Genomic DNA, 22,078 nt, shown 5'->3' on the forward strand with positions numbered 1-22,078 from the left:
CCCGGGAGAGTTGCAGAGGGCACAAATAACTCGACTCTGTGGAGTTTGGTGCACACAGAAGTGGAGATCGTTTGACCTGGAGGGTTTATTGAAGAAAGGGGACTGCAGCCTTGTGGCTCTAGGCCAGAGATTCCCTCTTGGCCATATTTGCTCTGACCCTCTAAAGAGGTGCGGAAAGCTGCCAGGGAACAAAAGCAACACAGATGACCAGCTCACGTTAAACCCATCCCCCCGACAAAGAGTGAGGCAACTCTACCCAGGCAAAGAGGGCTGAGAAGCTGAGCAGCAGACCCCTCCCCTAGAAGACAGACTGGAAGAACAGGTGAATGACAAGCTTATTTTCCACAGGATTGTAAAACTCCAGCACCAGGGGAATAAAATATAGGGAGCTCCAGGTGTTCCCTCATGACTCACACTTCAGGCTAAAATATTACATTTTTTTTGTTTGTTTCTTTTCTTTTTTCTTTTTCTTCTTCTTCTTTTTTTTTTTAACCCTGTTACCATTTCAAATAGATTCTTATTTTCCAACTTAGGTTTTAAGTTGCTTTTCAACTTTTATTTTTTCCACATCTACATTTTATAGATTTATGGCCCATACTTGACGATTTTTAACTCTATTCGATTTTATCTTGACATATGTATATGTATATATGTCATATATATATATATATATATACACATATATATACATATATATATCTTCTGATTTCATTGCTATTTTAGGATATAGTGTCTTTTAACACAAGACCAAAAATCAATCAAGAACAGGCAAATTACCCTGCTTTGTCCACCCTGAGAGATTATAGTCCCCACCCCTTTTTTAATTGTTTTCGATCATCTCAGCTTTGTTTGCATATCTGTGGTAGCTTCCGACCACTTCAGATTTTTTCAGGGGTGCATTTTGTTTGGGTCATGGTTGATATTTGGGACTCTGTTCATTTGCTCAACCATCCCACAACAGAATGACTAGGAGGAGGAACTCCCAACAAATAAAAGAACCAGAGACAATGTCCTCTGCCACAGAACTAATGGATATAGACATAAGCAAGATGTCAGAGGTAAAATTCAGTATAGCAATCACAAAGTCAAAAGCTAGGCTTGAAGAAAGCATTAGTGACAACATAGAATCTCTAAGGGTAGAAATGAGATCTAATCAGGCCGAACTTAACAATGCTATGAATGAGATGTAGTCTAAACTGGATACTCTAGGGATGCCTGTGTGGGTCAGTCGGTTAAGCATCTGCCTTCAGCTCAGGTCATGATCCCAGGGTCCTGGGATCGAGTCCCACATCGGATTTCTTTCTCAGTGGGAAGCCTGCTTCTCCCTCTGCTTGCCATCCCCCCACTTGTATGCTCTCTCTCAGTCTCTCTGACAAATAAATAAATAAAATCTTAAAAAAAAATAAACTGGATACTCTAACAGCCAGGTTAAATGAGGCAGAAGAGAGAATAAGTGACCGAGAAGATAAGCTGATAGGAAGGAAGTTGAGGAAACAACAGATAGGCACCTAGTAGCCCATGAAAAAAGACTTGGAGAGATTAATGATGCCATGAAACTTTCCAATGTCAGAATTATTAGGAACCCTGAGGGAATGGAGAGAGAGAGGGCTTGAAGGTATATTTGAGCAAATCATAGCTGAGACTTCCCTAATCTGGGGAAGGAAACAAGCATTCATGTCCAAGAGGCAGAGAGGACCCCTCCCAAAATCAAAATCAATAAAAATAGATCAACACCCCGACATGTAATAGTGAAGCTTGCAGTCTTACAGCCAAAGAAACTATCCTGAGAGTGGCTAGGGAGAGGAGGTTCCTTACATATGGAGGGAGGAACATCAGAATAACATCAGAAACATGGCTAGTGAGAAACAGTTGGCAAGATATATTCAGGGTACCAAATGAGAAGAACATGCAGCCAAGAATACTTTATCCAGAAAGGCTGCCATTCAGAACCGATGGAGAGATAAAGAGCTTCCATGACCGACAGAAACTGAAAGACTACGTGACCATCAAGCCAGCCTTGCAAGAAGTATTAAGGGGGATACTGTAAGCGAAAGGAGACCCCAAGAGTAATATAGACCAGAAAGTAACAGACATTCTACAGAAACAGGGACTTTACAGGCAATACAATGGCACTAAATTTATATCTTTCAAGAGTTACTCTGAGAGTAAATGGGCTGAATGCTCCTGTCAAAAGACACAAGGTTTTAGATTGGATAAAAAAGAAGGACCCATCCATATGCTTTCTACAAGACACTCATTTTGAACCCAAAGATACCTCCAGATTGAAAGTGAGGGGATGGAGAATCAACTACTATGACAACGGACCTCAAAAGAAAGCTAGGGCAGCCATCCTCATATAGACAAATTAGATTTTAAACCAAAGACTGTAGTAAGAGATGTAGAGGGACACTCTATCATACTTAAAGTGACTATCCAACAAGAAGATCTAACAGTTGTAAATACCTATATCCCCAACGTGGGAGCAGCCAATTATATAAACCAATTAACAACCAAAATAAAGAAACATATTGGTAATAATACATTAACTTCAACACTCCACTCACAGCTATGGACATATCATCTAAGCGGAAGATCAACAAAGAAATAAGAGCTTTGAATGACACATTGGACCAGATTGACTTCATAGATATGTACAGAACATTCTGTCCTAAAACAACAAAATATTCATTCTTTTCAAGTGGACATGGAATTTTCTCTGCGGTAGATCACATACTGGGTCACAAATCAGGTCTCAACCTATACCAAAAGATTGAGATTATTCCCTGTGCATTTTCAGACCAAAATGCTTTGAAACTGGAACTCAACCACAAGAAGAAATATGGAAGGAACTCAAACAGTTGGAGGTTAAAGAACATCCTGCTAAAGAATGAATGGGTCAACCCGCAAATTAAAGAAGAACTTAAACAATTCATGCAAACCAATGAATATGAAAACACATCTTTTCAAAACCGATGGGATACTGCAAAAACGGTCCTTAGAGGGAGGTACATAGCCATCCAAGCCTCTCTCAAAAAATTAGAAAAATACCAAATGCACAAGCTAACCTTACACACAAAGGACCTGAAGGAAGAACAGCAAATAAAGCCTAAGCCAAGCAGGAGCAGAGAAATAATAAAGATTAGAGCAGAAATCAATGAAATAGAAACCAGAAGAACAGTAGAACAGATCAATGGAACTAGAAGCTTGTTTTGAAAAAGTTAATAAGACTGATAAACCTCTGGCCAGACTTATCCAAAAGAAAAGAGAAAGGACCCAAATTAATAAAAACATGAATGAAAGGGGAGAGATCCAGACTAATATCAAGGAAATGGAGACGATTATTAGAACTTATTACCAGCAGCTATATGCCAACAAATTAGGTAATCTGGAAGAAATGAATGCATTCCTAGAAACTTATAAAGTACCAAGACTGAAACAGGAAGAAATAGACAATCTGAACAGACCAATAACCAGCAAGGAAATTGAAGCAGTAATCACAAACCTCCCCAAAAACAAAACTCCAGGGCCAAATGGCTTCCCAGGGGAATTCTACCAAACATTTGAAGAAGAAATAATACCTATTCTATTTAAGCTGTTTCAAAAAATAGAAATGGAAGGAAAACTTCTAAAGTTTTCCCTGATCCCAAAACCAGTCAAAGACCCCATGAAAAAGGAGATTTACAGACCAATATCCCTGATGAACATGGATGCCAAAATACAAGGATCCTAGCCAATAGGATCCAACAGTACATTAAAAGGATTATTCCCCACGACCAGGTGGGATTTATTCCTGGGATGCAAGGTGGTTCAAAATATGCAGATCAGTCACTGTGATAGATCACATTAACAAAAGAAGAGACAAGAACCATATGATCCTCTCAATTGATGCAGAAAAAGCATTTGACAAAATATAGCATCCTTTCTTGATTAAAACTCTTCACAGTGGAGGGTTAGAGGGAACATACCTCAATATCATAAAACCCATCTATGAAAAGCCCACAGCAAATATCATTCTCAAGGTCAGGAACAGGACAGGGATGCCCACTCTGACCACTGTTGTTCAACATAGTACTAGAAGTCCTAGCCTCAGTAATCAGAAAACAAAAAGAAATAAAAGGCATTCAAATTGGCAAAGAAGTAGTCAAACTCTCTGTCTTCCCTGATGACATAATACTTTTGGATTGTGGACAGTCCAAAAGACTCCACCCCAAAACTGCTAGAACTGATACAGCAATTCAGCAATGTGGCAGGATACAAAATCACTGCACAGAAATTGGTTGCATTTCTATACACTAACAGTGTGACTGAAGAAAGTGAAATTAAGGCATGGATTCCATTTACAATTGCACCAGAAGCCATAAGATACCTAGGAATAATCCTAACCAAAGAGGTAAAAGATCTGTGCACTAGAAACTACAGAACACTTACGAAAGAAATTGAGGAAGACACACAGAGATGGAAAAACATTCCATGCTTATGGATTGGAAAAATAAGCATTGTTAAAATGTCTGTGCTGCCCAGGGTCATCTACATACTCAGTTCCATCCCTATCAAAATACCAGTGACATTTTTCACAGAGGTGGAATTAACAATCCTAAAATTTGTATGGAACCACAAAAGACCCTGAATCTCCGGGGGAATGTTGAAAAAGAAAACCAAAGCTGGAGGCATCACGTTGCCTGATTTCAAGTTATATTACAAAGCTGTGATCACCAAGACAGCATGGTATTGGCACAAAAACAGATACATAGATCAATGGAACAGAATATAGGCTCCAGAAATGGACCCTCAACTAATGGTCAACTAATCTTTGACAAAGCAGGAAAGAATATCCAATATAAAAAAGACAGTCTCTTCAATAAATGGTGCTAGGAAAATTAGACAGCCACATGCAGAAGAATGAAAGTGGACCATTCTCTCACACCATACACAAAGATAAACTCAAAATGGATGAAAGACCTCAGTGTGAGACAGGAATCCATCAAAATCCTAGAACAGAACATAGGCAGTAAGTAACCTCTTCAGCATCGGCCACAGCACCTTTTGTAACACACGTCTCTAAAGGCAAGGGAAACAACAGCAAAAATGAACTATTGGGACTTCATCAAGATAGAAAGCTTCTTCACAGCAAAGGAAACAATCAACAAAAGTAAAAGTTAACCTACAGAATGGGAGAAGACATTTGCAAATGACATTACAGATAAAGGGCTGGTATCCAAGATCTATAATGAACTTCTCAAACTCAACACCCAAAAAACAATAATCCAGTGAAGAAATGGGCTGAAGACATGAATAGATACTTCTCCAAAGAAGACATACAAATGGCTGAAAGACACATGAAAAAATGCTCCACATCACTTGCCATCAGGGAAATACAAATCAAAACCACAATGAGATACCACCTCACACCACTGAGAATGGCTATCATTAAGAAAACAGGGAACAACAAATGTTGGTGAGGATGTGGAGAAGGGGGAACCCTCTTATACTGTTGGTTGGAATGCAAGCTGGTACAGCCACTCTAGAAAACAGTATGGAGGTTCCTCAAGACATTTAAAATAGAGCTACCCTATGACCTAGCAATTACACTACTAGGTATTTACCCCACAGATGCAGATGTAGTGAAAAGAATGGGCACATGCACCCCAGTGTTCATAGCAGCAATGTCTGTAATAGCCAAACTGTGGAAAGAGCCCAGACATCCTTCAGCAGATGAATGGATAAAGAAGACGTGGTTCATATATACAATGGAATATTACTCGCCATCAGAAAGAATGAATACCCACCAGTTGCATCAACATAAATGTAACTGCAGAGGATTATGCTAATTGAAATAAGTGAATCAGAGAAAGACAATTATCATATGGTTTCACTCATATGTGGAACATAAGGAATAGCGTGGAGGACCATAGGGGAGGGGCGGGAAATCTGAATGGGAAGAAATCAGAGAGGGAGACAAACCATGAGAGACTCTGGACTCTGGGAACCAAACTGAGAGTTACAGAAGGGAGGGGCATCGAGGGATGAGGTAATCAGGTGATGGGTATTAAGGAGGGCACATGTGGTGATGAGCACTGGGTGTTATATGCAACTAATGAATCATTGAACATTATATCAAAAACTAATGATGTACTATATGTTGGCTAATTGAACATAAAAAAATGCTTTTGTAATTTTTGTTGGATATAGGCTCTCATTGGATAAATTTAGGTTTGTTGGATTTAATAAAGCTTGTCTTAATAATAATTGAAATTTATCTTTCATCCTCACCTTTGTAAAATTATAATTCATTTTGAAATGTTAGACTAATTCATCCTGTATCTTTTGGGAGTTACGACAGTGGCTTAAATGTTAAGGTGCTTAGTGTTTCTCATATAATATGATGCCCGGAAGGTAGCTGATTGCTTGGTCTGTCAGTTTCTCCTTATCTCAAAATGGCTGCTCTAACTACTGGCATCATGGGAAGAAGAAGGGGGAAGGTTGATAAAAGGGGCGTGTTAGCTACTTTTCCTCAGAAGTAGCCTTTTTTTTTTTTAATCAGAAACCTCAAAAGGTTTCCCAAAAGTCCTCAGCAAACTCCTGCTTATGCCTTATATAAGGCACTTCCTGCTAAGAATGCAGGTTGGGGAAGCATGTATTTTTTTCCAGCCTCTACAGTTGGTTTCTTCAATAGAAATACAATGTGAGCCACTTCTGTAATTGAAAATTTACGGTAGCTGCATTAAAAACAGCAGATGAAATTAGTTTTTATATATTTTATTTAATGCAATGTACATATGATACCTTTATTTCAATATGTAATAAATATAAATGATTATTAAGGAGATGTTTTTACATTTTTCCTAAGTCTTCAAAATTGGTATGTATTTTACACTGAAAGTCCATTTTAAGTTGGACTAGATACATGGCAATACTCAATAGACACGTGGCTAATGGCTACCTCAGTTACTGCATATGGTTGTTTCCTATTTTTGCCTGTCATTTACAGTGTATTGAATTTTTATAATGTAATAAAATGATTTTGTACCAGAATCAGGAAATTATTTTCCTTTAGATATTCTCCCATCTCCTTTCCCCCACCCCAAAACCCAGCTTTTCCTGATGAAAGAAAGCTTATTTTACCTCATTTTTTTTATTTTGCTGGTAGTGTCTCATAAGAGATTCAGTGTCACATAAGCCAATCATGTACATGCCGGTATATATGGACACAATATTAATCTGCTTTTTTAGTAGATAAAATGTTACCTTGTTGCAAATAGATTGTTCTTTAGAGCATCAGTCCTGTCATCAGATTCATTGTCTAACCATTGCTACGATTCTCTGTCCCCATACCCTCCATCCCATGCTCTGTCTCTTGAAATGTTCACGTTCTGAAACCTTTCCTCATACCTCAAATGGTAATTTGTCCTTCCCTTGTGATACTTTAAACATAATTCAGGCTGTGTTAGTGTTATTTAAGAGATATCTTGGTTATGATGTGTTATAGAAAGAATTAAACTCAAATTATCATCATCCATGGCACCAGTCTCTTTTCCAATATTGCATCTAGGTTGGGGTGCTATAATCTATGTGGAATTTACAGACACGGAGAGGATTCAGGTTTGTTACTGTTAGAAAAATAGGGCCTTTTAGCGCTTACATCATTGTAAATATTTTAGAATAGATGCTAGAAGGGACGCATCTAGAAAGATATGGTTGGTATAGATGATCTCTTGAGCTCTTTTCCAATCTAGTCTCCAAATATTTAAAAATAGCAGTTTTGTTCTATTTTTGCCAACCAATTAAAAATATTTCCCAAACGTAAAAATTTATTCCTGTTTCCCTATACATGCTTAGAAATTTAAGAACTGAATTTTGTTTGTTTCTTTCAGCGTGTGTATAGATAGGAGATAAGGGAGATGGGGAAATTTAAATAATATTCAATAGGATTAAAATGGATTTTTAATTATTATTACAATAGCTTACCATTGCAGGATAATGTTATAATTTGGGGAATTAAAAAAAAAAATTAGGCCTACAGTATGTTGGTATAGATTTCTTTACCTAATTAAAGAATAGTGTTGCCAAAAGATGTATTTCCAAATGTTAGTTATTACTGAAATAAAACTGATAGATTAAAAAATACCAATAATTTCATGAGCCATAGTAAGCTGGAATAGACACTTCTCTTATTGCAGAAATATATATAAATTATCTAAACTATATAAAATGGTCATTGTTTAATATGGATTCACTTTTCTATATTACATGTTATAGGAAAATAATATTAGTAATTGTTCATAATAATGCATTTATTTTTCAAATATGTTTATGCTTAAAGAGTTATAATCTTTAGTGTTATATACAAGTTAAATATACATATAGTCAGTCTTTTTTTCTATTTTATCAGGAAATGCTAATATTTTAGTTTAGTGAATGGCTGAATTACTTGTCTAAAAATTTTTAGTCTGTTACGTGGTACAAAGGAATTTCTTGTTTCCTGAGAAAATATCATTTGTAACAAATATTTCTATTTGGACAATGAAATGACTTCTTGTGAAGTAGAATTCATTTGCATTGGTCAAACTAAAATACATCATGTTTAGCTACAAAGCAAATTTGGAGTAATCATTCTTGAATTACAGCATAAAATTGAACTTTCAGAATTATTCCAAATTACTGTAAGAAGGCAAGAACTTCTGCAAGTTACTGAAATTTTAAACAATTCTCTTTCCATGTAATTAAGTAGCATTTAGGATATATAATCTTGCTATATTTTTTGTCAAGGATAAAAAGAGTCATTAATATCCCATACTGTAACAGAAAAATCTTTTTAGTGACTTACCTATTTTTAATTGTTTCTTAGCCCTTTCTTTGCAACATTAGTGCATTTTGATTTTGTTACTATTAGTTGCGGGTTCTCAACTGCCATGGTAATGAAGTCACTGATGATAAGATGAGGTGCTAAAGTTAGGATTTAAATATTTGATCTGTGAATAATACTCTTTGAGGATATTGTTTTCCAGTTCCGAAATTCCTTTATTGTTATTTAATATCCCATAATGCCTGACTGGTAGTTGGGTACTTGTCACGAGAGATATTTGGTCATGTTTCTGTAAATGTGATAATACAACTGAATAAGCTGATTTAACTCCAAAAATACATACTATTAGGTAAACTATAACGAAATTTATTTAAAAAACAACAACAACTGAGTAATCAAGCAGAAATGAAAGAAAAGGAAATTCCTAGATGCCAGAAATGATGAGAAAATAAGCAGATTAGCATTTGATCTGGTGATATGGTTAAGCTCGGGGACCTCATAGATTCAGATATATTGTATCACTTAGCTATTACAGTTTCTTAACAAAGTACCCCCAGATTTAGTGTCTTATTTACAACTTTTGTTCCCTACTGGTCTATAGAAGAGCTGGTCAGTTCTGGTGATTAGCCAATTCTGCTTGGTCAGCCAAGAACAGCTGAGCTCACTCATGCATGTTATGGTTAGTTGATAGGTTGACAGCCAGTTAAAGATGGTATTGACTGATATAAACCATCTCTGCTCTATGTGGTCTATCATCCTCAAGAAAGGAGCTGGGATTATTCTCAAGGGAAATTTAGGAATCTGAGAGAACAGATGCATGTAAGGCCTCTTGAGGCCTAGGCTCAGAGTTGGCACACCCTCACTTCTGCCACATTCTGCTGGCTGAAGCAAATCATGTTTCTGACCTCTTGTTAGAAGGAACTATAAAATCATATTTCAAAGAGTCTAGATGAAGAGAAGGGTGGAGGATTGAGTCCAGTTTTGCAGTCCCTGTACCACAGATTTTATGGGCCAAGAGTTTGAGTTTTTAAAAGATCACATTGGAACAAGAGATGTTGCCTTGGGCTCATTCAAGATGAGATGTTACATGTGAATTCTATGCATGAACTTATAAAGAACTGTCTTCTCTGGAAGGAGAACAAAAAAACCTCAGGCCACTGGCCCAGAGAATAGGAAGCTATTCTAGGACCCTAAATTGAAACTTCAAGCCTGTGCCATATGCTGATATATGGTCTGAAACAAAGATAAAATGCTTTTTAGGTACATATCCAGAAATGAAAACCTTTATTGAAATGAGTTAAATAATACAAATAATAATTACAAATGATTACAAATTACATGAGGAAATTATTCAAAACAATCAAGTACAGCAGATAGGAAAGCTTGTACTCCAACAATTTTAAATAATAGAACTGTTTGAAAGAGACTCTAAAATAAAAATGTTTAAATTGTTATATATTAATATTATAGAGATAAAGAATATAAGAGAATGTATGAAAAAGAACCAAAAGTGATTATTAGAAATAAAGATTATGGAGCAACTAAAAGATTAGTGGTAAAGAGTAGATTGGACATTGTTGAAGAAGGAATTTATGAACTGGAAAATAGTTTTGGGAGAACAGAGATGTAAAAAGAAAATATGAAAGCAGGTTTAAGAGTAATGAGGATAGAATGAGAAGGTCCCAAATATGCTTCATAATAATAAAGAGTAAAAAGAATTGAGGAAAGGCAATATTTGAAGAAGTGGTGACTGATCATCTGAATTGATGCCAACATGAGTCTTGCAGAGAGTAGATAAAAATAAATTCTCCCCTCCCGCTGCCCCCTTCCCCCACCTAGAAAACCCCTGGGGAATTAGAGAACAAGTGATAGAGGAAGCCTGGGTCTCTAAATGACATTGTGGAACTAAGCTGCCATGCCAATCTGTGTTTTAGAAGGTTTAAGGTTTTTTTTGAAGGAAAAAAAAAATTGTTTTGATGGCTTGAAACAACATAGTGACCCTCAGATGGATGAAATGCACAACTCTTTTGTTTATAGCTCTAAATGAGAGAGAAAGCCCCTATGTAGGGCCACACTGGGGGTTGTAGGTGAGGACAGGGTTACAAGCTGCAACTATAGGGGACAGCTTATGTATAACGAGGAGGGTGGAGTTAAGTAGGTTTTGTAGTCTCCATGTGTACTGGCTAATTTGAGTACTCCTATGGGCCCCAGGGTCTGTCTGCTTTTATTGTATCTAGCCCTGAAGTAATTAGGTTAAGTGCATAATGCACAGTGAGAACCGAGTAAAGGAAGTGGCTGGGATATGAACTTAATCCCAGTACAGGAAGAGGAATTAACCAGTCTCCATCCAGAGCCTCAAAACTGAGATAAGATTGCATTAAAACAAACAAACAAGTAAACAAGACTATATCACCCATAGACAAACTATACTGTACAAAAAATCAATTATAGCTTAAAATGCCATTGTATTTGGGGGTTTTCTTTTTACAGTAGTCTTTTTTTTTTTAAAAGATTTTATTTATTTATTTGAGAGAGAATGAGATAGAGAGAGAGCATGAGAGGGGGGAGGGTCAGAGGGAGAAGCAGACTCCCTGCCGAGCAGGGAGCCCGATGCGGGACTCGATCCTGGAACTCCAGGATCATGACCTGAGCCGAAGGCAGTCGCTTAACCAACTGAGCCACCCAGGCGTCCCTACAGTAGTCTTTTTTTACCCCATGTATTTAACGTAAATGTATAAAAAGGAACATTATTTAATAATTAAAGGAACATTTCACTGGGAAGATGAAATAGTACTGTACAGACCTTACAGTATATCCTCAAAATACATAAAACAAAAATTTAATGGAATAGGTAGGAGGTTTTTAACACATTTCCCTTATAAAATGATAAATAAAGGAGACAAAAAATGAAAGTTATGATGTAGATTATTTGAATGGCACAATTAGTCTCAACAAAATTCTACAAAGACTAAATGAATAACAGAACAAGTAGATATTTTCTCTGACTACATTAAATTTGGAAGTCAGTGGGTAAAAGGTGCCCACTAAATATCCTGTTTTTGGAAACTAAAAATACACACTTCTGTTTTATGATTTTGAAGAAGTAATGAAAATGGAAATTGAGAAATAACATGGAATGGCAGTGAAACACTATGCACCACTACTTGTGAAATGTAGCTGTGAAGTGTTATTAGTAGGCAATTTTTAGCTTTAAGAAAGAGTTATGATAGGGCGCCTGGGTGGCTCAGTTGGTTAAGCCACTGCCTTCGGCTCAGGTCATGATCCTGGAGTCCCGGGATCGAGTCCCGCATCGGACTCCCTGCTCAGCAGGGAGTCTGCTTCTCCCTCTGACCCTCCCCCTTCTCATGCTCTCTCTCTCTCTCAAATAAATAAATAAAATCTTTAAAAAAAAAAAAAAAAGAAAGAGTTATGATGAAAAACTAGCAAGTTAAGTGTTCTGTTTTTAAATTCAGAAAAAATACTGTAATAAACACAAAGCAAGTAGAAGGAAGAAAGTAATAAAGATAAAAATATAAATAATTATGTAAAATGTGAAGTTAGAATACAGATTGTCAACAAAACCAAGAATTGTATTTTTTTAAAGGTTAATAATTTAAACCAACTTCAACAACATTTGCCCAGCAGAAAAGGAATACTTAAACAGATGAATAGTATTAGGAATGAAAAGGAGAATATAACTACAAATAAGAAATTATTTGACAATAAATATCAAAATGATCCCAAATAGAATGTGTTCTGGGAAAACCATAAGTTACTGTTATAAGCTGATTTGTGCCCCCGCCTTCCACCTTCTACAAATTTCTATGTTAAAACCCAAAGGCCCTGTACCTCAAAATGTGGTCTTATTTGGAAATAGGATTGTTGCAGATGTATTTGGAGATAAGTCCTTTAAAGAGGAAAGTTTAAATCATGCCCACATGGTGAGCCTTAATACAATCTGCCTGGTGTACTTATAAGAGGAAGAAATTGGAACATACAAAGAGACACCAGGGGCATATGTGATCAGAGGGACAACCATGTGAGGACAAAGTAGCAAGAGTGTGGCCCACCTGTAAGTCAAAGAGAAAGGCCTTAGAAGAAACCAAACCTGCTGACACCCTGATCTTGGTATATGGTCTTCATAACTATGAGAAAATAAAGACCAGTCTTGGGTATGTTGCTATGGCAGCTCTAGCAAACTAATATAGTTACTAATACTAACTTAAGAAATAGAAAAATAAAATAGACCTATATTATGGTCTTAACCTTTTTATTATTTTTGTTGTTGCCCTCAAGAGGGGGGGGGAGCTATGTAAGTTGTCTGTAATGTGAGAAATTAGGGAATAAGATTTTGTCAAGGTAGAGTTGAACATTCCAGGGCCACACTCTATTGTAATATCTAAGATTTTTTCTTTTGCTTCCAAGAACCAGTTTTCACCCTGTCAGAAATGCATGATCTATAGTCTTTGACAAAAGTAAATTATTGGTAAGAAATCTTTCCCCTGCCCCTCAACTTCTCCAGAAAAAAGAACTGTTCCAGCTAGTTTTATAGGCAAATCTTACCAAAGCTTAAAGGAAGAGGTAATTCCTGATAAAACAGGAAAAGCTCCCTAATAAGTTTTATGAGGTTGCTATAATTTTATAAAACTTGACAGAGGTAGTATGAAAAATCAAATTCTTTTAAAAATGTTTGTAGGTCATTTAACCATTCCTTCAACAAATTGGTTGAGTTGTCATGTAGAAATTACTGTTCTAGGCACTAGGGATACAGAATGATGAAGACAGACAAAGCACCTCCCTGCCTTGTAGAAATTACATTTTAGTTGGGAAAATCGGCAAAAGCTTACTAAAATAGAAAAAAAGATAAGATTCAATGTAGCAAATTCAAATGGCATGGTCTGATAGAGAATGACAAATATACTACTTTTGATTGAGTCGGCAGAGACGTTTTAAGATCCTAAATTGCAAACCAACTCCAGCTGGCAGAGGGAGAGCAGAGAAAGAGGAAAGGTGAAGAAATGAAAATGTGAAATGAGTCATGGATAATATATAATTTAAGTTACATTTGGCAACAAGTAATAGAAAACCCAACTAAGAGTGGTTTCAATAGATACAAGTTTTATTTCATGCACCAGCATTTTTGGAGGTTGGAAGTCCTGGGCTTTAACAGTAGCTGATCAATGTCATCAAGGATATAGACTTACTTTTCTCCTATTCTGCCATCTTTAAACATGGGACATTTATCCAAATAATTGTAATAAAGGTGCTGTTCTTCTAGGTATCATGTCGACACTAGCAAGTAAGAATTGGGAAAGAAGGAGGGTCTTTAAAAACAGTTTCTAGAAGCCTTACCCAGTGATGTCAGCCTAATTTTATTGGCCAGAACTTGGTCACCAGTTTTTTTAAACTGTGAAGGGCATCTTGACAACATCTAGTGAAGTTAAAAGTGCACTTAGTCTACAATTTAGCAATTCAACTTTCAGATATATACCCTAGATCAGAGCTTTCCTGCTAGGATACCACAGACAGGTTACAGATGGGCTGAGGAACTGAGTCCTTCATTCTAAAGGTATTTGTGTCACCTCCCAGGACAATTAACTCTGGCTGCCAGGAGTCTTGTCCAGTAACTTCAGTGTGTTGTACAAATATTATTCTATGTGTACCATGTTGTCAAAATGGCTGAGAAGCTCCTAGAAACATACTAAGATGTTCATTGCAACAGTGTCACATAAAACATTTTTATGGTAGAATTCCAATTAATAAATGAAAGTAAATAGGGAAATAGAAAATAATCTTTAGGCAAGAACTATAGTAATAATTATTATAAACAAGATTTACTGATAAATGCTAAAATTATTGGATGAAAATATGAAGAGAAACAATTTATGTAGTCTTAAAGCCTCTCCCTTAACATATTTATTAACTACAAAGTTTCCTAAGGTAGAAGCTTAGATTATTGATTTCAGATCTCTCTTTTTAAAATATGTATTCAGTGGTATAAATTTCCCTGTACACATTGCTTTCACTGCATCCTACAAATTTTGAAAAGTGCATTTATCTCAAAATATTTTTAAATTTCTCTGAGATTTTTTTCTTTGGCTTGTGTTTTTTAGCAGTATGTTGTTTAATCTCCACATATTTGGGGGATTTTCTAGTTATCTTTTTGTTACTGGCTCCTAGTTTAATTTTGTTGTGGTCTGAGAAAAGACATTGTATGATATATATTCTTTTACATTTATTAAGGTGTATTTTTTGGCTCAGAATATGTTCTTTCTTGGTGAATATTCCATGTAAACTTGAGAAGAATGTGTATTTTCATGTTGTTGGGTGGACTAGTCTATAGATGTCAATTGTATCCAGTTGATTGATGGTGTTGTTGAGTTCAGCTGTCCTTACTGATTTTCTGGCTGTTGGATCTACCTAGTTCTGATAGATGGGTGTTAAAGTCTCCAACCTTGATAGCAAATTCATCTAGTTCTCTTTCCAGTTCTGCTAGTATTTGCTTAACATAGTTTGATGCTCTGTTAGTTGCATACATGTTAAGGATTGTTTTGTGTTTTTGGAGAATTAACTCCTTTATAATTATGTCATTCCCTTCTTTATCTTTGGTAACTTTACTTACCTTGAAGTCTGCTCTATCTGAAATTAAATAGCTACTCCAGCTTTCTTTTGGTTAGCGTTAGCATGGTATATTTTCCTCCATTCATTTACTTGTAATCAATTTGTATCTTCATATTTAAAGTTAGTTTCTTATAGCAACATATATTTAGGTCATGTTTTTGATCCACTCTTACAGTCTCTGTCTTTTAATTGGTTCATTTAAACCATTGACATTCAAAGTAATTGTTGATATAGTTGGATTACTCTCTACCATACTTGTTACTGTTTTCTATTTGTTGTCCTGTTTCTCCATTTTTGTATTCCACTCTTTTTTGCCTTTTGTGGTTTAAATTTGAGTTTTTTATATGATTCTATTTTCTCTCCTTTCTTAGCATATCAGTTAGACCTCTTTTTACTTTTTTTAACTTGTTGCCCTGGAGTTTGCAATATACATTTACAACTAATCCAAGTCCACTTTCAGATAACACTATACCACTTCATGTGTGGTGTTTTATAATAACAAAATAACCCTAATTCCTTCCTTATATCTTTGCTGTCATTAACTTATATATAAGGATACATGTTGGTATAAACATACATAATCAGGGCGCCTGGGTGGTGCAGTTGTTAGCATCTGCCTTCGGCTCAGGTCATGATCCCAGGGTCCTGGGATCGAGCCCCGCATTGGGCTCCCTGCTCCGCGGAGAATCTGTTTCTCCCTCTCCCATGCCCCCTGCTTGTGTTCCCTCTCTCGCTGTCTTTCTCTCTGTCAAATAAATAAAGTCTTTAAAAAAAAAAACCATACATAATCAATTACATTGTTACTATTTATTATTTTGAACAAACTGTTATCTGTTAAATCCATTAAGAGTAATAAAAAAAAATTTATTTCACCTTCACTTATTCAGATCTGAGTTTGTCACATTATTTTTCTTCTCTCTAAAGAACTTAACATTTCTTGCAAGACAGGCCTACTGGCAACAAATTTCCTCAATTTATTTGAAAAAGTTTTTATTTCTCCTTCACTCTTGAAAGATAATTTTGCAGGGTACAGGATTCTAGGTTGATAGTTTTTTAGGTTTTTTTTTTTTTTTTCTCTCAGCATTTTCAGTATTTCATTCCAGTCTCACCTAGATGGTTCTGAGAAGAGGTTGAATGTAATTTTTAGCCTTGTTCTGCTGTAGGTAAGGTAATTGTTTTTTCTTTTTTCTGGATTTTTTTCTTTATCTTTGATTTTTTGTTATTTGAAAATGAAATTCTGAGGTGTAGTTTTTGGGGACGTTTATCCTACTTAGTTTTGTCTGAGCTTCCTATGTGTGTGGTTTGGTATCTGACTTAATTTGGGGGAATTCTCAGTTGTTATTGTTTGAAATATTTCTTCTGTTCCTTTTTTTCTTTCTTTCTTCTCATCCTGGTATGCCTATTACATATATTACACCTTTTTTAGTTGTCTCACAGCCCTTGAATATTCTGTTCTGTGTTTTTCAGTTTTGTTCTCTCTGCTTTTCAGTTTTCAAGGATTCTGTTTATATAGCCTCTAGCCAAGATTTTTTCCTCAGTTGTGTTGAATCTGGTAAGTTTATCAAAGACATTTTTAATTTCTTTTATAGTATTTTTTTATATCTAGCATTTTTGAGGAGTTTGTTCTTTGGATTTCCATCTCTGATTACATTGCCCCTGTGTTCTTGCTTACTATTACTTCATTCAGCAGTTTCCGGATCATATTAGTCATAGTTATTTTAAATTTAGTCTGATAGTTCCAACATCCCTGTCAAATATAGTTCTGATGTTTACTTTGTCTCTTCAAATTGTGTGAGGTTTTTTTTTTTTCTTTTTCATATGCTCTGTAATTTTTTCTTGATAGCTGGACATGATGTAGTATAAAGGAACTGTTGTAAATAGGCCCTTGGTAATGTGGTGAGATATGAGGGGAAGGGATGCAAAGTATTTTGTAATCCGATGATTAGGTCTAGTCTTTTAGTTAGCCTGTGCCTCTGGACTATGAACTTCACAAGTGTATCTCTTTTTTTTCCCTCTCCCCTTAAGCAAGGTAAAATAGCTCTAGTAGGCTCAAGTTGAATATTTCTCTTCCTCATCTGGAAGAGTAGAGCGGGCTGGAGTTGGGTATTTCCCCTTCCCCAGGTCAGTTAGGTTCTACTGACCAATAGGTCAAGGTCTGGTTAACCATTTTCCACACAGTGTTTCCACGTAGAGATTTCCCCCACAATCTGAAAGTAGAGTGTTCCTATGGAACCTTTTGTAAGCCTTAATGTGTAAAGTGAAGGTTTACACATTTACTTTTTTTTTTTTTACAAAAGTCCTGCATTTGTACAGTAACGGCTTTTTTTTTAATGTAAAAGTGAAAATCCTCTTTGGATTTCTTTCAGTTAATGAAAACAGGTAGTAATGTAGGTCTTTTGTAAAAGTGAACTAGTGTAGCAAGAACTTTTAGAAAGTGTGGATACTTGTATTTCAGAATGATTTCTTTTCCCCTCCCCCTGCTGGAAGACATAGGGGATTTTCCTCATTTTCTATGGGAACCTGGTGGAGTTTTTGCAGGTAAATCTCAATATTTTGCAGGTAAATCTCAACCTGAACTCCTTATGACTTGGTCCTCCTGGAGATGTTAACTCTTAAGAGTTTTTACTCCAGTTTTTAACTGAGCCTCTAGCAGTTCAATTACTAAATTTCAGGTTTTACTACCCTGGCACTGGTTCCCAAGGTGACTTCTGCCTCATGAGTCTCTGCTCCAGGAAGCCATGGCTGTCTGTATTCACCTGTGGGTCTCTCCAGTCTTAGGGCAGCAGTATGCTCTGTCTAACCATCCCCCCCCCCCCCCCCCCCCCCCCCCTTGGGTGTAAGAAGAGGTGTTAAATTTTTAGTCTGTTCCGCTTTTTTCTTTTTAGGGTGGGGTGGAATGGCAATTTGCAGACTCCTTACTTGTGGAACTAGAATGTAAATGGTATTTTAGTTTTCCTCACAGGGCTTATTAGCCAGAAATGCCTTTCTAGCCACTTATTATACCATGTAGGCATTCTGAGCAGACTGCCTTACTTGGGCCTAGCCCTGTCCTAAAGTCCTCCTAAGAGAAGGAAGGAACAGGAATATGGATTATATACTTGAGAAGTTTGTTATGAAAGGAAGGAGGATTTAGATGTTTTCAAATCTTTAAACTTGAAGACTTGACAATGTATAAAGTATTTTCTGTATGTATTATAGAATCTAAATAACTCTAAAGACCATAGATGAGCTAAAGATACCAGGTTTTGTGAAAATGGACCAGGATTTTTCTATAGGCAGGTTTTCCTTAGGGTATATAGGCAAGTTAGCAAGAAACTGGGAAAGCTGGGGAGAGCCTCACTAATATTCAAAGTAAAAAAATAAGTTTACTGTAGTTATGTAATGCTTCATTCTTGGATAGGGAAGTTACGGGATACGTATGTGTTTTGTGGAAATCTAGAATTATCTTATGCTCTGTTCTAATTCTGTGAGGCTCCAACACTCTAATTGCTTTTTTCTTCACTGAATACGTCAGCTGTTTTTGGCCCTAAGGGCAAACATCTCTGTTCAGATACAGAGTGGAAATGTCAGGGATTCCAGTGTACTAGCCATTCATCTTTTGTGAGAGCATCTGGGTAGACTGCTTTACAGATCAACTCTTAAGCAATGTATTTGTTGACTCTGGGCTTAGAAACTTTCCAGAGATCCTAGAGAATAAAGAAGAGTCATTTTAAGAGGCTGTGGTTTCCTCTGTTCTGATTTCTCAAACAATTCTTTGCTATTGCTTTCTTCTATTACAATTTGGCAGAGTTTCTGGTGTACTGGTGAAATATTACCTTGGTTTTTTAGTATTATTAATGTGTCATTCTTTTTTTTTATTTTGTGTATACTTCATTAATGATTTTATTTTTTCAAATACAATAATTATAATTGTGTAAAGAGGTTTTTTTAATTAAAATTCAAGTTAGTTAACATATAGTATAGTATTGGTTTCAGGAATAGAATTTAGTGATTCATTACTTATATATAATACCCAGTGCTCATCCCAACAAGTGCCGTCTTTAATGCCCATCACCCATTTAGCACACCCCCCACCTATTTTTTTGTCATTCTTAAAAGTATATACATTATATTAATTATGTGTATGGGGGGAGGTGGGAGATACATATTGTCACTTCAGAAGGGATCTCGAGATGAAGGATGGATAGGCAAGTGCACATACTCAGTTTGCAGTATTGAACCAAACATGGGGACTTAATTTAAAACCTTGTAATTAAGACCAGCAGCCCAGTTAAGATATTGTCTTTAATAAAATGAACAGTTTTTTTTTTTTAAATTAGAACTGACCATAATCTTTGCTTTCTGTAGTTACTTTTGAGAGTTTAAATTTCATCAGTTGTCTGAAAACTTTACAAGGAAACTGTGACTCTTGGCCTGTTGGTTGGAGCTCATCTCCAATCATAGCTTTGAGTTTATAAGAATGGGTATCTACAGCTGTAGAAAAGACCGGAAGAATATTAGATTCCAGGATTAATAGACTCAAGACTCCAGATTAATCTTAAGTCAGTTAATGGACTGACTCTTTTCAGAACTGGGAAATACCTTTTTATCTCCAAAGTTTTAGACTTATTTAACATTTCATATGAACATTTTAGATAACAAATATTATCTATTATAAAACAATGCTTTATGTTTTTCTTAATTCTCAAGATATCCAGTTTCCATGAACAGTAATAGATACATTGCTGAAAAATTATACTTGAAGCATTGACAGGATTTAAATTTTATTTCTGTATTGTATATTAGGTTCTCACTTTTGGCTTTATATTAGAAAAACCAGGTATAACAGAGTATTCATAGTAATATAAAAAATCAAGAATTTGAACACGTTAAGAAAGTGTTGGTAGCAAGTGTGTAATTGGATTTCAAATGATAATCTAATTGCTCTTACCAGTACCTAAAGATCCTGTAACTGCATGTGTCCTTATGTTTCATTTCTTTTCTTTTAGGTCTCTTTTATTCAAAACCTTGTATTTTGTGTAGAAAGAGTTTACCGCGTACCAGACTTTGGTGTCTGGGAAAGAGGAAGCAAATATAATAATGGAAGCACAGAGCTACATTCAAGGTAATTTGCTGATTTTTGAGCGTTTTTTTTTTTTAATTTAAATGTGTAGAATTTGAATAAAAATCAAAGTATTAGATTGCAACTGTGGTTTCTATGTTAATTTTCATCTCTTTTTTTTTCCTATATATGATGCAGATGAAATTCACTTAAAATTAAAGCAAGAGACTGTTCTCAGTACCCAATAACAGATGGAAGAAAAAACAGGGTATCTTTCCCAACCTCCCATGGTGTCAGTACATGCATATCGGCCTCCAGTCCAAGGCTTGGCCTTTCTGCTCAACCAACTCTTTCTCTTTTTCCTTTTTGAAATGACACCATTTGAAAGATCAAATACATTAAAATTGCCAAATACCAAATGTATATTCATTGCACGTAAAAATTCCCTTCCATGTTGTAGAGCTGATTTTTTTTTTTTAAAGATTTTATTTATTTATTTGAGACAGAGAGAATGAGAGACAGAGAGCATGAGAGGGAGGAGGGTCAGAGGGAGAAGCAGACTCCCTGCCGAGCAGGGAGCCCGATGCGGGACTCGATCCCGGGACTCCAGGATCATGACCTGAGCCGAAGGCAGTCGCTTAACCAACTGAGCCACCCAGGCGCCCTGTAGAGCTGATTTTTTTAAATCCTAACCAGATACTCACAACCTTTATACAAAACTTAACATTTATTGTTTTCTGTAGGAGGTGTGATCAACATCTTGCATTCTGGTTTAGTGGGCTTGATAAATAACAATAGCTTATGACTGATGTTAGTGGTGTATGAGTTTCCTTTACTCCTTAAGGTTAGCGAAATAGCTTTAGTGACTGACTGCACCAAATTTTATGCTGGGAGGTTATCTTTTAATTGAAAAGTTTAGCTCAGTTGCACCAAAAATAAAATACCTAGGAATAAACCTAACCAAGGAACTAAAGACCTATATTCCAAAAATGTAAAACACTGATGAAAGAAACTGAAAATGGCCCAAACAAATGGAAAGATATTCCATGCTCATGGATTGGAAGAACCAGTATTGTTATATTGTTCATACTACCCAAAGCAATCTACAGATTTATTAATGCAATCCCTATCAAAATTCCAATGGCATTTTTCACAGAACTGGAACATTAATCCTAACATTTGTATGGAACCACAAAAGACCCCAATAGCCAAAGCAATCTTGAGAAAGATGAACAAAGCTAGTGGTATCACAATTGCATATTTCAAGATATATTACAAAGCTATAGTAACCAAAAAAGTATAGTACTGGCAAAAATAGATGTAGATCAATGGAACAGAATAGAGAAACGAGAAATAAACCCACACTTATATGGTCAATTAACCTGCAACAAAGGAGGAAAAAATATACAATGGAGAAAAGATAGTTTCTTCAACAAATGGTATTGGGAAAACTGGACAGCTATGTGCAAAAGAATGAAACTGGACGAGTTTCTTATACCGTACACAAAAATAAACTCAAAATGGATTAAAGACCTGAGTGTGAGTCCTGAAACCATGAAATTCCTAGAAGAAAACTTAGACAGTAATTATTTTGACATTAGTCACAGAAATAT

The 22,078-nt window shown here is 35.9% G+C and overlaps 1 protein-coding gene across 3 annotated transcripts in view; it reads left to right on the forward strand.

Moving 5' to 3' along the window:
• The window catches only part of PHKB (phosphorylase kinase regulatory subunit beta), a 300,058-nt gene that overhangs the window by 115,096 nt on the left and 162,884 nt on the right, over positions 1–22,078 (forward strand). For all 3 annotated transcript variants that reach the window (XM_021705835.2, XM_021705837.2, XM_021705836.2), the window contains one exon: positions 20,413–20,528. In XM_021705835.2, coding sequence (XP_021561510.1) covers positions 20,413–20,528 — 116 coding nt within the window. The remainder of the gene's footprint in view (positions 1–20,412; positions 20,529–22,078) is intronic.

This window comes from Neomonachus schauinslandi, chromosome 16 (genome assembly GCF_002201575.2).
Source record: "Neomonachus schauinslandi chromosome 16, ASM220157v2, whole genome shotgun sequence".
Classification (NCBI taxonomy): Eukaryota; Metazoa; Chordata; class Mammalia; order Carnivora; family Phocidae; genus Neomonachus; species Neomonachus schauinslandi.